Genomic DNA, 16149 nt, shown 5'->3' on the forward strand with positions numbered 1-16149 from the left:
CCCGAAATCGTTCGAGATCATCGGTTTTTCTTTGTCCCACTTACGGTTCTCGGTCGTCGTCCAAGTTACAAACGAAACTATGATCGACGACACAAACGTTGGTCTTTCAAAAATCAAATTGTATTAAAAACAAGTTAGATTTAATTATTATATAGTAATGAAACGTAAATTGAAATTAGAAATGAATTTAAATTTCTCATTCGTTATTCGTGAATATACCCCAGAGTTGTACCTTGGTACAAACAATTTTTAAATAATTGTAAACGTATTTCTTGAATACTATAGTTGGTACCTGTTGATAACAGTAATAAATCAAATTTCTGAAATTTGGATAATGAGTATGTAAGTTCGGAATTACGCGAGGTTATAGACAGTTACATAATATAGTAGTAACTTCGACGTGTAAGCCTCGGAATAATAAATTAGGCAAGTGCTTCAACAAAGCAATCAGGAAGAGTTTCGTTGGAATGAGATGCAAAGAAAAAATTATTTATTTTTACACGTATTAGTACAGAAACTTTTCCAAGAGACTTATAATAATTGCTTCTTTTATATCTTCATTGTCCCATATAAAGATTATAACCATGTAAAGGATAGGGTGGAACCAAGGTTCAGCTCATTTGTTATTATTAGAGCGTTAAGAAAGGGAGAGAAAAAGTACGCAAGAAATATTGTAGTAAAAGTGTAATACTGAAATAGTGTACTGAATTATCTCGTAAACATATTTTATCACATTTAGAGATACTTGTAAATATGGAAATATTCTATATATTCGTGTCCTAGATAGCCTGAATTTTGATTGGGTAATTCTAATGTCCTGAGTTCTTCTCATACGATAACTTACCAACGTTTTGAATTTATCCAACTTTCTCATTCGCAGCATAACTTTGATATTCTTGTCCGACTTATAGAAATGTATTATTTAAATGTATGCTAGATATGCATTGCCTGACTACTGGCGGACCTAAGACGGAGCGAAATTTCATTGTTGCGCCATTAATAGAAGTCGGACTCTGATGGCGGCCATATTGTTAACCTAAAATGCTCCTATTGGAGTAATAGAACGTTCGAGTACCAGAGTGTTTAGGTAATAGAACTTTCCACCGAGGTTAGGTTGTACAATAGAACCTCCTTTGAACAAACCTCCGTTATCCGAATGTTCAGCTATCCGAATGCTCTACTGTTCGAGTATTTTATAGTCCCAAGCAGAGTACGGTGCTTGTAGAACAGTGTTTCTCAGCCCTTTTATAGCATGACCCAAAAATAGGAATTCAATTCTATGTAATTGAAAATTTTGTTGTGTTTGTTATTTTAAATTATTCGTGGTTTCTTTTTTCCCAATTACGAAGCTCCTCCCGCAGGGTGTAAACATTCCTCAGTCGAACGCACACGTAATTCCTAATTAGTTGCATGTTTCTGCAAGGTCAGCTTGATTAACGCGGCTGTTCATGTAATGAACCAGTTCGATCCCTCGATGGTTAATGACCAACAACCAGATTAATCCTGACCATAAACGATGGCTTTCTTTGTCTGTCTAATTTTTGGCCTTCGAAAACATTTTTTACAGAACGAGCTCGCATATCAAATTCATTTTTGCTCGAGGGTCAATTTGCACTTTGTTACCGTTTCGCGGATTTACAATTATTTTACCGCATTCAAAAATATTTTAAAGGCCATTTGTCAGCGGTACCCACACCGATCATTCACACCGTTATGTCACAAGCAAATACGTGTATTTCGAATAAAAAAAAAACAATAATTTCCACAGAAACGAATAAAACGAAGCATTTGTTTTAGAGAAAACAAATGAACATTTTTAGATAGTACAAGATTACTCGTAATATAATTTGACAAAAGGTCATTGGAGTCGACGAATCAGAGTTTTTACTTCTTTCGGCTACCCTCCTACTTGAATATTGATCTATATTCAACGCAACGGCACGCCAGAGATGATAGCACGCTGCTCATAACATTTGTTACAATTACCACACTGTGGTCGTTCAAAAAAAAAAAAAAAAAAAATAAATAAAAAGAGAGAGGAACGAAAATTTGTGCTCGTGTTTTACCGTTGCCTGTCACTTTTTATCCGCGCGCGTAAAAAAGCGACGATGCGACGCGACGCATGTTGATTTCGCGTTTAAATATCTACAGTCTCGCGAGCGGGGGAAAAAATATAAATGCAAATAATACTATAAATTTCGGGTTTAATTTATTTGGACGTTTTAAAAGTGCCTTTTTCGCCGGGGTACGACGTTATAAATGTTACTCGCCGTCGAAAAAGTGATACAGGACTGCGTTACGGCCGTGTCTCGTGCAATCTAAATTTTCTAATCGCAACGAATTTTCCTGTTTCGCGTTAATCATTCCCGACCAAATAATTTCAATCTAATGATACGGAAACGTGGCTTTGGGTCCTTAAAATTTCAAGCAAACGCATAGGAAAAAATTCGGTTCTTTAAACGCCCGGAGAATAAGATCTCCTCAACGTGTTTATTATTCCAGATTTTCTTTTTCGAGAAGTCTCGTCACGCGTACGTGTTAAATGCAAATTAATACGCTTCCCATTCACCGTTTTTTAAAAGCTTTCACTTACTATTGCGGCCGCCGACCTCTCGTACACGTCGTCAATTTCAAGTAACGTTTGCGGGCCGTTTAGTCGGACGTCTTGATACTTTATCGAGATTACTCGCTCGAGAAAGTGAATTCGTCTGCATTAGGATAATCGTTGTTCCCATCTCGGTTTTCTCCAAACGGAATCGTAGTATTGGATTCTCATGCAAATGAGACGCTGTGAAAAATTCTGATCGTACGTTTTCCGAGCCACGAGAATAAGTGGAGGAGGTTTCGCAAAAGCTGACCACCTCACACGGAAGAAACAATCATACTTCTTACTAGCAGTGACTGTAAAATGTTTTTGAAAATGCCTCGATGCAACGTAGAATCTTACTGACTGTTTACAGAATCACGCCTGGTCACTTTCACATTTTGTGATTTACAACATAAAGAAAATTTTACTTATTTAAACTTTATCGTTCTGCATCAAATTTTATAATTACTGGCAATCAAAGATGATTATAAGAAGTACGTAGAAAGTCTGAAATACATTACGTACAATAATTGTCTTGCGAACACGCTTTTACTTAAGTACCACTGAAAGAAATGCGCAATGCTTTCTACAGTTAATTCGTTCGAATTTACTAATTTACATTTCTCGACTCCCTTTCTTTGTTACAAGCCACTATTAAATAACACACGAAACTTAAATACTTCTTCTACCGGTATAAAATGCGATTTAATGATGTCTTTTGTGAGAAAATTCTGATTCTGTCATCCATCCGGAGCACAGAGACGCAACGAGATCGATTCGCAAAGGAATCGATGGTGGCTGGAAAACAACGAGCCAGCCATCGCAATAAGAGTCCTCTGTACGTAAAGCAAGGTTCATTACACGGAAGCGTAACGACGCTCTTCCTGGCGGGGGTCACGGTTCTGTCGATTTAGCAGTAATTTATCGCCAGGCCGCGCACAATACGAAAACGGACGGTTTATTGCCGACATTTTTCCCTCCGTGCATCTCGTGCATCCCGCGGCGAACCTTTTACGAGAGCCCCCCCCGTAAACCTGGGAAAATTCAAGAGCCCAGAGGTACTCTTCTCCGCAACTACGCGGAAGGGATGGACACTGGAGCGCGGGGGGTGGCAGGAGAAAACAGAGAACGGGGTGGCAGGTGACGAGAGGGACGGAGGAACGATGAGCCGAAGGTATGCATTCGATAATACAATTTACGGTCGCGAACGATGGCGTATAAATTTTTATGGTGATCAGGTAGTACACCGGTTGATATACCCATAGCCGACGTCCACGGTACCGCGCGTCGTATGCATCGTGAATTGTGAGCGGGCACGATTACGGGGGTGGTTACTGTACACTCGAGGGTGGCTCGAAACACCGGGATAGCTGCTCAATGACGACGCCGTTCGTCGCTTCAATCGAACAAACAATCCTTGTTCGTGTCTCTGTAAACCCGGTACGCCGCTGTCCGCGGGTTCCAGACGCTCGCCAGCGGACAAAGAGACGTTAAAACGTTGCAGACGAACGACAAAAATTTCTAAAATAACCACCGTTCCCCGATGGAATTTTTCCCCCTTTTTTCTGATTTAATTTCAAGGAAAATTTGAAATCGCCGCGACTGGAGCAGTAGCAATGCTGGTGTTTTTTTTTAAACAGTGTGATCTCTGGAAGCCTATAATTACGATGTTTTGTAGGAAGAAGGAACGATCGCTTTCAGGTTAAAAAGAATGTGGTATTACGAGTAGAAGTAATGCGAACAGTATGTTTAGTTTTTGCTTAATTGCGGGCCTTACAAGGATTACGATTCGCGATTCTTTCCAAGATGTTCCTCTTTTCCTGTAACAGATTTAGTATCTGTGTTTTTTACTACTGTTTTAAATAAAGCTCGCGTGAAAGTTTCGGGAACGTCGTGTAGACGGATATACAGGGTAATCAGCCACCCCTGGGAAAAATTTTAATAGGAGATTTTAGAGGCCAAACTAAGACAAACATCAAGAATATCAATTTGATGATTGAGACTTCGTTAAAGAGTTATTAAAAAATTAAATTAAAAAATTTCAAATCATTTACGGAAAAATTATTTTTGGTTGTGGTGGTCAATTATGATCATTTTTGGTGAATAGGCACACTTCCAAAATTCTACGCACTTTCGAGGAAAACATTCATTACTGAAAATATGATGTCTGATTAGGAATATTCTACTGAAATTTTTCGACGAAAAAAAAAAATTTCACATCGTTCTGAAAAAATTATTTTCGGTTGCAGGGGTAAATTATAATCATTTTTGGTGAATACACATACCCCCGAAAATATACGTCCTTTCGAGAAAAAAATTCTTTACCGAAAATATAATTTCTGGCCAGAAATGTCTGCCCGAATTTTCATGTGAATCTTTAAAACGTCATAACTTCTGAACGGATTGGACGATTTTAATGTTTAAAAAAGCAAACTACGCGTATTTTGATGGAGAATATGTACAAATCGCAAAAATATCGGAAAAGTTGATCCTTGACCCCGCAAAATGAGAAAAACCCCATAAAATTGGTCCAATTTTCAAACTACCATAACTCCCAGAATAGTGAATATATTTCAATGAAACTTTTTTCTGAAGTAGAGCTCATGGGTACCTACAAAAAAGTATTACACAACTTTTCTGTAGGGCGTTAAACAAAATTACTAAAAATGAAAAATGAATTTTCAAGAAAAATCGACAAGGGGTAGGTGCCTAAATTTTTCGGCGAAAATAAAAAGTTTCAAATCGTTCTGGAAAAATTATTTTCGGTTCCGGGGTTCAATTACAAGCATTTTTGGTGAATAGACATACCCCTGAAATCCTACTCAGTTTCGAGAAAAAAATTCTTAACCGAAAATATACTGTGTGGCTGGAAATGTTTCTATAACTTTTTAACAAAGCCTTAATCAACAAATTAATATCCTTGATTTTCGTCTTATTTTGGCCTCTGAACATCTTGTATACTTCCTCTAAGTAATCTTCCCTAGACTCTGCACAGAGCAATTCCCAGCATAGGATCCATCGATCATAACATTTCTGGAGTTCGCTTTCTGGTTTAATATCCGCGTTTCATTGCTTGGAATTTCAGGAATTGATGGAAAACGTGTTCCTTACATGATTCCTTCTACTTCGAGGAAATAAAGAACGCGAGACGACATATCGGCCGATCTGGGGGATGCTCCGAACGTTGTGATTGACTTTTAGGTTCAAAAACTCTTCCACAATATTGTGCAATATTAGACGTACCCCTGTCGAGGCCAAAATAAATATTTTACACGCGTAGATGCGGATCTATAACGCTACCAAATGTACTAAAATGGGTATATAACGGTCATAATCTGAGACTTCTCTTGTCGGTAAAAGCCAAACTGTGGTTGATGTCTTCTTACCTAAACGCATTCGATGGAAACGCTGTGCGCGCAGACAATGCGGCGTGGAAAGGTAACCGCGTAAAACGTTGTCTGCGGACAGCGCGGCTCTGCAGGAACGTTGGAGAAAACCTGGAGCTTTATGAACAGGATTACAAACGGCGGCGAGTGAATTGAATCGGCAATAAAGAGTAACGATCAATAGCGTTCCGTTGGAACGACGCGCCGGGATAGAAACAAAACGGGACCGGTTCCGTTCGTGTCTAATAAATATTTCCGAATAAATGACGGACCAGCCCTGGCGTTACTTGAATTTCGTTATTATCGACGCGATCATTGTCGACGCGGCGCCGAAACGCTGTGAAAACGAATCATCTTCATTGTCCGTCACGGCTGCCAGGACACGACAAAACAGACGCTGACGCGTAATAGGAAAGACACAGGCGGATGATGGAACGGTATTGATTCCCGCGAATTATATTTGCAGCGATAACAATCCCGCCACTCGCTCGTTCAATCTAAAATAGATGCTCCCATCTGTCTGGGTGTTTTTTTCGACCGCGCCGGGGCAGGAACGCGAACAGGAGAGAAAAAGGTTTACTTGCACGGAAACTCCTGGACGCTCGATCGCGAATCTCGTTCCCCGGGACGCGTGTTCAGACGATGCAACAACGACAGACAGACCTAGACATTTTCTCAAAAATCAAAATTCAAGTAACAAGTTTCTGGCGATCGACAACTGCTACCATCGAGTTCGAATAATTTGAGAATTATTTCTGAATAGTACAACGCTTTATTTGAATAAAGAATAAATTCGAAATGAACTTTGCTCGACTCTGGCGCAGAAGCAGAGGTTAACCGTGCTTCGAGACCTTTTGAAGAGCCTCAGACGCAAACGTCGTCGCGTTCTTCCCTTCGCGCGCCACTTTTTATATCGTCGTTTCTGTTTCCTCCGAGTCCCCGGCTCGGTGTCTACGAGTATCCACGGGCGGCCGATCAATCGATTCGTACTCCAGCGAAATGTATTCTCTCTGGGCTGCGCGAGCTCTCTACATCGAGATTTTTACGCTGCACGCGCCACTTCGGACGCAATTATTCGTCCAATCGTCGACGACTGATACGTCGCCCGACGAGTGCGACCACTTGGATGATTTTCAGATCGACCAGGTTTGGACACGCTGTTTACTTTGTTACTGTCTGTTCCGCGAGAGATTTGAATTCGAATTAAGGCTCGGGAGATTTTTCTTTATCGATTGCAGTCCCGCGACACACGGGATACGTTTCACAGCTCTTCATCGAATTTGATAAAACACACGCGTTTTATAGTCTGCAACGGATGTAATCAAGCGTCGAATCAGTTTCGAGCTAGAATAAATTCGACACTGCAGGTAATAATTAAAGAATTTTAAGATTACAGAATGTGAAAAAATTACCATCGGGTATTCGAGAAACTTGGCTAGAATTTTCAAACTTGTTTGTTCGTGTACGATCGTACAGCGTCGAAACGGTTGAAATTTTTTAAATCGTTTCTACACGTTCGTTTATTTCGTCTTTTCCAAGTGCCACGCATATTTTATGAAAAGCTTCCGCAGCTTTCGAACAGAGCTTAAATTCATGAAGCAAACAAGCCTTAATTAGTGCAGATTGAAAATCTGTTTATGAGTTATGACGCAATGTGAAATTTATGCGAAACGGTGTAGCGCGACAGAAAATAATTCATAGACGCGCTTTATTGGTTTATTTTCTCTGTTAACTAAACCCCAAAAATGTAATAATTACCCTCGGTACAGAGTGAACGTATTTCCCATTTTCTGTTTCCGCAGTGAAACCGCGATATCTCAGGAATAAATCACGCTAAACTCGCATTTCCTATCGACAAGACAAATGAGTCTTTACCGATGTGTCTGTTTTTTATTCCCCTACAGTGAAAGCACTACACGTTGGGAATAAATTACGTCAGATACGCATTTCTTTCGAGCGATACAAATTAACTCGTCTTTAGCCATTCGTAATTATGCGAGCAGCGAGAGTTTCTGGTTAAGAAATGATTCAGTTAATGGGTTAATAGCATAAAAATAGTGCTTGTACGGCGTGAATGCTACTGGTATAATGAGAGATTGCTCGGAAAACCTAATTGAGCCTTCTCAGTACGTGCACGAGGTCTGAGAAATGTAACAAGCTCGAACTAAGAGGTTTCCGATGGTTCCACAGACGCACATCGTATTACGGTTGCGTTTTGCTAGATTTTATAATTTTATCTTCGATCGCGAGCATCCTTTACCCGTGATGGATCAATCCGTTAATGACTTTTAAAAGCGTAGCGAATCAACATTACGCGATCCGCATTATGAGAATTATGGATCAGATTTCTAAACACTGGAAATCAACTAAATTGTTCAGAGTTTATTCGTTCCTCCAATCAAAGCTACTGGCTACGGACTAATAATAAAAACAAACGTCTTGGAAAAATAACTTTTATATCGTCGGCGTTCCAAAAGTTTCCCAAATGAAAACGTTCAACGACCGATAGGGAGGAAATAGCATTTTATAAGAACTAGGAGAAAAAAGCTTCGGTAGAAACTTGTGATAGATGATGATAAGACCAAGTTATCGATATTCACGTGGTTGGTTTGACCGATACAAAGATGGATGGACGAGGAGGACCAATTCCGTAACCTCTGTATCCATCGAGTCTTGTACGACTAAAGTTTTCTTTGCATGTTACTTCGTAGAGTAAACGTTTATCGAATAAAAGAGAGCGTGTGTGCTTCGACATCGAGTTTCATTCGAGATTAAACAGAGTTTACGACATATTATAATAGCAAATATTATTTAATTTATACGAGTCAATCTGTAACACCGAATCACAGGTTGTCTTATTATGTATGTCAGGTAGATTCGCGTTAATCTATATCTGATTATCATTCACTACGATGAAGTGCAGTTTGTTGCACGGGTTGACTGACTCTCAGCTTTCAGATTACATCTTTACCTGCTTCGCGTTGCATCGTTAGTCACATTTGTAATACTTAAGTAGAACGTTTCTGATGACTGCATTCTAATAACCCATCGTTTAAATTTGACGGTTTTCTTACGTCAGTCGACGAGTCACGGCGACCATAAATTAGGAGGCTCCGCTTGACCCTGCAACCTTAGCCTGCTTTCCTTCAGGTACTTTCTAATCCTTTGCGTGATTTCTCACTTGCATTTCCCTTTCTTCGACCTGCCTTACATACGCCTCCGCTTTGTTACGATCCCTCGCTCCAGTCTCTTAACTCCGATTTATTTTAATTAGAATACAGAATTCGATATAAATTGCTAAAAAATAACATTTACGAATTCCGTTAAAAAGCATGGAGTTTAGAATCCGTGAAATCGACGAGTAAATCAAGCGTCAGTTTCGCGGTAAAAATTTATAACGAACCGTTCGAGTCCGTCAAAATTTTATTCGAACAGCATACAACAATTTTGGAGTGCAGGAGGAACGACCCAGACGAGTTGACGTCGACGAACGTTCACGGCGCAGGGAATTTACGCGAAAAACATGTGCATAGCCATTAAACCGTACGGCGCAACGCGAGGCGAGCGCAAAATTCTTACGGTCGTCTGAGTACTAAACGCTGACAAAGGTCTTCGAAAAGCTCTACTTGCCTCCCTCCTGCGCCAGACCCCCGTCCCCGGCCACGTTTTGCGCCCCTATTTCCTGTAGAAACGATTTCCTCCTTCCCTGGCGATCGTGAAACGCCGCGCGACGGTGTTTCGCCGTGTTACGTGCTGTCCTCGCTCGTTTTTCTCCTTACAACGAATCAGTTTCTGCAGACGAGGCGGCCGTAAAACGTAACGACGTTAATTCCGTGCCTCGTACACCTTACGAGGCACGGGACACTTCTGTGTACGAAATGTTTCGATGTGGAAGCCGCTCCGTAAAAGATTCGCCGCTGGAATTGTTATGAAGGATGTTGAAATTTTGAATGCATGCTCCGCCGAACTGGTAATGACGCGTCAAACTCGAGATACGTGATTCACATCTCCGTGTCGGGTGAACTGTAACCCACGAATATTTTCTTCGAATCGAAAATCAGGAAGCACTATCGTCACTCTCCATTTCATTGAATTTCACAATAAAATATTCCAAATACACCCTCATTGCGACAGGTGAAAGTTTTCAAATTTGTGGTACCAGCAGAAGTATGCGAATATTCGATTTAGAGGGGTGAAGTCCACCCTCCAAAATTTAACTTGTTATAGGAATAATTGGAACTTTTCGTACGAGTCGACATGGGAATCGAAATCTGACATAACTTTTCCAGGAAAAAAATCTGTATATTTTCGAATACAGAATTTGAAATAATTATGTAGGATTGTTTTCCATTCGATTTTTTTTATTAAAAGTTGTATTCTTGTTCAAGTACTATAACCTGCCCTAAAATTATTCAAACCTAGTTGTATACAGGTAGAATTTGGATTAAGGAATAAATCGGGTTTGAAGATTTTTATCGATGACAGGGTTATGCGTCCAGAATTCTTGTATAGAATTCTGGGAACCCACATCTGCATCGTATCGTTGGAGGGAGAAAATATTTCTGTGTACGAAATGTTTCGATGCGGAAGGCGTTTCGTAAAAGATTCGCTGCTGAAATTGTTATGCAAGACGTTGGAATCTTCAACGTACGAAGTGGTAATGACACGATAAATTTCGGGATCGTGGTTTACACATTGTAAGAATAAAAGTGTCCAACGAACAGAGGTCCGTAAATATTTTCTTTCAAACGAAAATAAAATTTGACGGTTCGTTAGTAAGGAATATTAACAAGTTAAAGGTATGATCAAATCAAATATCAAGAAGAACAGAAACCTTTATGACCCCTGTATCTTTTTATTCGTTTCGAATAATGAAGCAGGGAATTATTTCAAATGAGTTTCTTCCTTTTGACTCGAAACCAGAAATTTTACTTTGTTAACACAGTAGTCTCATCGTATTCCCTCCCGATATCGCAGACCGACGGTGGCGGATCAGCGTCGAGGCAGCCCCAGGAATATCGGATCCCGCGGTTTCGAAATTTGCAGACCGCTGGAAAATTCCGCGGGAAAATTTTCTAGCCGGTCCGCGCGAGTCCTTTAATTTGCATCTACTTGCGGACTTAATGATCGGAGACGCGCGTTGTTTTCCGCGGAGTCGTGTAGTACCTATGGGGCCGACGCGTAATGAAATTCGAGAGGAAAATCAGCGTGAACGGGCCGCGCGCGAACCCGGAGTCGAGAGGCCGACGTTTCGAACGTGACGTGGCGAGTCCCATCATTTTATGCAAATAAAAGCGGAGAACGCTTGATTTCCCTTGGTGTTCAGCCTGACGACGACGACGTCGCGTCCGCCGTCGTCGGTGCACACCAGATGCTGACCGGAAACACGAACGTGTTCGACTGCCATTCGGATTATCCGCTTAATGGGAAGAGATACACGAAACTCGCGGTGACAAAAAATGCTTGAAAAATTGCGAAACAAACTTTTTTCGCGCGGGTCTCGCTTTTTGGGGGAAATATAACGTCGAAAGTGCCACGGACAGCAGCACGTTCAGGTGTGATTCTCTTTGTTAACCCTTTTTCCTGCTAAGAGCATGTGCGCTCGACGTGGGCAAATTTTGTTCGAAACGAAAACAAAAAACAACTATTCCGAATAACGGGGCGTCTATTTCCTGCGAGCGGTGTTTGGAAATAATGAAATTTTTAGTTGGTTCACAAAATAGAAATTTAGTTATTAACCGTATCGTGTATAAGATATAAATAGAAATGAATTATTGTCTTTTATAATTACAGTTTAGAATGTCTTCATGCTCCCGTGGCACACACTGCTCGTCATAAAGTTTGATGACCGTTATGTACATATTTTAAGGTTCGCGTTCCACTTCCTTACTTTCTTACAATTTTAGATACACTTCGTTTCATCGATAATACAATTCGAATTTACGAAAATTAGTAATGTTTCTTTTACGGAAAAAGAGCGCTCTAGTTACGAATTCGAGAACAAATTTTTGTGCATAGTTCTGGCCATAAATAATAATGATCAAAATTCGCAGAAAACACTACATGAAACTGCGCCAGAAAATTGAGTTTAAAGCTTTGTATTTTCCATACACTGAATATGTATCGATGCATAACCCAGAATCACAAACAAAACGTGGCCGATAGCGTTATCCGAGCGTTATTCGAATCGTCCAGAATTTGAATTCATCGAAACTCGAATTTGCTACTAAATTTCTAGCCCTGCGTTCGATTAAACGTACGTTTACGCAAAGTATTCGTCGTTGTCGATTACATTAAAATGTGGTTTTCCTTCTACTTAGGATATTCAATGTAAGTTGGTGTCAAATAATATTTCCGACTTCTGCAACTGTAAAATCTACCGTTAAAAAATAAACCCTGAACATCTCTAATTCGCGACAAAGTGGTCCTTGCGTAAACATATCAGCCAGACGATAAATAAAGAACCATTCGTTTCGTCTTCCCCTGCGGTGTGCCGGTCCCGGGGATATTTCGGCTCGCACCGCGTATGTAAATTCTTCCCCGGGTTTGCTCGGTCGTATCGAAACGCGGAACCATCCTGTTGCACCACAATTTTCGCCGCACTCCGGTACTTTCGTACGGAAATAGCGGTCGCACTTAACCGGTCCGCGTCGATTCCCGCGGGACCGTAGGCGGCACGTGTCGGGGAATACGTGTTTACACCGTCCTGGGATCGCGCTTAGCGCCGTTTGCAGCGCGCGTTTCGCATTCGAGCCGCGTGCACCCGATCGGTTTGCACCTGCACAGCATCCCGGATTCTTTTTTCTCCCCATCGAGGTTCACAGGTCTCGTCAAAGACCGGTCGAGCAGCGCGTTAACGACGCGATGTCTCCATTAAGATAATCAGGACTCGAGGATGCGCACGCGTTGCGACGGATACGGTATCGACCACCGCGTGTAACTTATCGACGAGGACTCTCGAAACGGAGTCCCACAGAGAACTCGTTCCGGAGTTCTTCCCGAAGACGACGCCTCTGGACGGTTCGCTTACTCACCCAGAACACTCAGCAGCACGTAAACGACACTCGACGGACGCATTTTTCCCCGGGAATCCTCGGGACTGTATTCACGCTTATGCGAACCGTCGACGAGACGGTCGAGAGTCGCGGGAACGAAAGAGGACACACACGCGCGCGTATCGGCGTACTCGTCGTGCCGAAGTCCACGCGGAAACTGGCGGTTTCCGAAGCCACGACGCCGCTAGTATTCCCCGACACTTGGAGCAGAACGTATCGTACGTTCGTCGACTTTTGTTTTTGCCACCATTCGAGACCCCGTGGTCCGCCGTCGTGGGCTACCTTCGCCCGTGGTGGGAAAAGAACGAAAGGAGGCGCGCTTACATCCGTCGTCTCAGACCTCCAACCGCCTTCGAACGGATCGCTTCTGCTCCTCAAGCTCCCTTCGACGCGTTCCCCTGCCCTGGCAACCGAATTTTGGACCCACGCCACCTGCACCGTTTCTTTTATGGCTTGGGGATTCACCCCTGCTAGCCACTCCCCCACAAATACTGGCAAACGACGCTTTTCTGTTACGAAATAATGTTGAAACTCATTCTTACCTCACACGTGATCAAAATAATCGGTGTCACGAAACTAACGGTAGATTTATGGACCGGATCTCCAGTATTAAATCTGCTGTTTTTCTGAATTATAGTACATACACCTGTGTTCCCCTTCATCAACACAAATTTTTTTAACAAGATTGAAAAACTTTAATTAAATATATAGAGTGAAATGCTGGATTGACCACCTGAACGATCAACTCTGGCAATATTGCATTCTTTTTTCTCTTGCAACTTTCAGAATCTCTACTTCTATGTATGCATTCAATAATTTAAAGCACGTTTTGAAAATCATTGCTGTCGCCCCGTAAAATGTGTTTGACCGAATTACGGATACTATAATTACTAATCGGCTGACCAAACACTGTCCAAACAAAAGACCCAATTACTGTTCCCTTGACCAAAAATCATGAAATTGCATGTTTCCATGTAAACCACAGATTCCCAAAGCGTGGGTCGCGGTTAAATATTATCAACCTAGAAGTTGTAAAACTATTATCAAACAGCAGAATTTCCCTTCTTGAAATATTGTAAACGCATAAAATTACTTTCAAATTATTCCCACGGATTCCACGATCAATTTACGAGGATTAACATGTATATACGAAACAATAAAAATGCAAACACTTCGCAAAAATTTTAGCGGACACGAACAATATGTACACTTCTCTCGGATTCACGATTCCGATAGATTGGAATAAAAATTTCTCATGCATCATTTTCACAAAAAAAAACAAGAGAAAAAAATCACGTATCATACCGGGAATTCCTCGATTATTTAACCATATTAGAACGAAATTCTCCTAATTATATTACATTATCGTAACATGGTTTTCTCTTCTCCAGGTACGTACCGTTTCCCGAAAACCAGGCGTGCGTGCCAGCGATCGTGAGTAATTCCAAATATTTATTCTACGATCCAATAGTACTAATTTCCCTCTAACGTAGCTGTGTTCCACGCATCGATCAACGTATTACGTATTCTGATATAAATTGTTACATGTGTGGCTTGCGCGCTTTAAATAGAGGCGACCGTGATTACAAGGCGAAGCGAAATTTATGGTGGTCGATAGTATTGGAAAGTGATCCGACTACTTTCCACGATTTGCATAGAACCGTTTTTCGCTCGAATGGTAGTTGGCACGCTTTGTAGAAACGAGTTATCGTTTCTACAAAAACAAATCCTGTTACTCCGGGGCAGCTCTGTCGCGGAGTAGTAAGAAATTATGCCGTTCGTTTCGTGTCGCGAGGAGAAGCGGAGAAAAAAATTTAGAACGCGGACCGTTTGACTTCGTTAATTTAACACGTAATATTAAGTTAACGTTTAATATAGAAACAAACAGGCTGGAGTGCCTTGTATAGCTGCAGTTCCCAGCGGCAGCTCATCATCTTTATTCTCGTCGTTGGCGTTAATTCGTTTACCCATTGAGCCGTGTCTTGCGAAACGTCACGCCGGTCGAAAAGAGAACTACTGGCATAATTACGATTAATTACACGCTTTTAATTAAACCGGTTGTACCCTTCAACCATTTCCACCATTTTTTTCTTTCTTTCTTTCTTTCGTTTCTTGTTCATTTATTTACTTATCCGCGCATTAGCGTGTCTCAAAGAGCCACCGAGCGAACGCTTCTACGAGGTTTCGCGAAAACGACCGTCTCTCTTACATCCTGCTTGTAATTTCACCTTTTTTTCGCTATTGCTATTTTAAACTGAATATTATATTTCCAAAACTAAAATTTAAGCAAGACTTTTATATGGAACGATGTCCAGTCTTTTACTTTGAAATGTAGTGGTCAGCAAATATATTTTTAATCTGAAATATTTGCAATTAAGTTCGCTGAGATTATCACGCGGAAAGGAGACATTTGGTTTGGACCATTTCAGCTACGTTCAGATAGAAATTTTATAATGGGAATAACGCGGGAATGCTAATTAGAAATTTTTGTATGCTAATGTTGTCACGTACGAATGTTACGTAGTTACTTCGAATTATTTGCTCTCATTATTTGGATACGTATCAGGCTCCGTACACAACTGAAATTACTTTGTTTCATAGACGAGAGTTCCGTATCCAATTACGAACTTATTTCCCGCGAACTTATTTTTCTTATTTCGTATCATTTTTTAATTTTAACTTGCGCGACGGAAATCCTTAACGCTTTCCCGATTATAACCATTTTTCCATAATTTAAAAACAAATTCCACGTTAACGTATTTCAAGCGACACGCGCGAAACGAAGTTTAGTAATCATTTGTCTGCTGATTCAAAATGACTTGTAGATAATCCCGGGCGATGAAACGAGAATGTATAATGAATCGAATGGGTATTACAAAGGGAGAATGACGCGAGTTCGCGATTGGCCGCATTTAACGCTCGTAAATGATTATTTATCGTTATAGATATTCCAATATTATATAATAACCGTAACGAGGCCATCTTTGACTTAATTTCGTATCTGTAAACAGTTTCGGGGAACAGCGAATGTAACACTTCATATTTCGCGTATTGTTTTTCGACCCGAAATCGAACAATCGTGTTCAGTATTGTTGCAAATTTTATTCCTTTGCCGTTCCAA

General features: G+C 40.9%; 2 protein-coding genes across 4 annotated transcripts in view; one reads left to right on the top strand and one right to left on the bottom strand.

Moving 5' to 3' along the window:
- LOC143341667 (uncharacterized) overlaps positions 1-13055 on the bottom strand; it is a 49734-nt gene extending 36679 nt beyond the window's left edge. The window contains exon 1 of the mRNA XM_076764664.1: positions 13008-13055. Coding sequence (XP_076620779.1) covers positions 13008-13050 — 43 coding nt within the window. The 5' untranslated portion in view covers positions 13051-13055. The remainder of the gene's footprint in view (positions 1-13007) is intronic.
- Positions 1-16149, top strand: part of Qin (tudor domain-containing protein qin) — a 228711-nt gene that overhangs the window by 39225 nt on the left and 173337 nt on the right. The window lies entirely within an intron of this gene.

This window comes from Colletes latitarsis, chromosome 5 (assembly GCF_051014445.1).
Source record: "Colletes latitarsis isolate SP2378_abdomen chromosome 5, iyColLati1, whole genome shotgun sequence".
Lineage (NCBI taxonomy): Eukaryota > Metazoa > Arthropoda > Insecta > Hymenoptera > Colletidae > Colletes > Colletes latitarsis.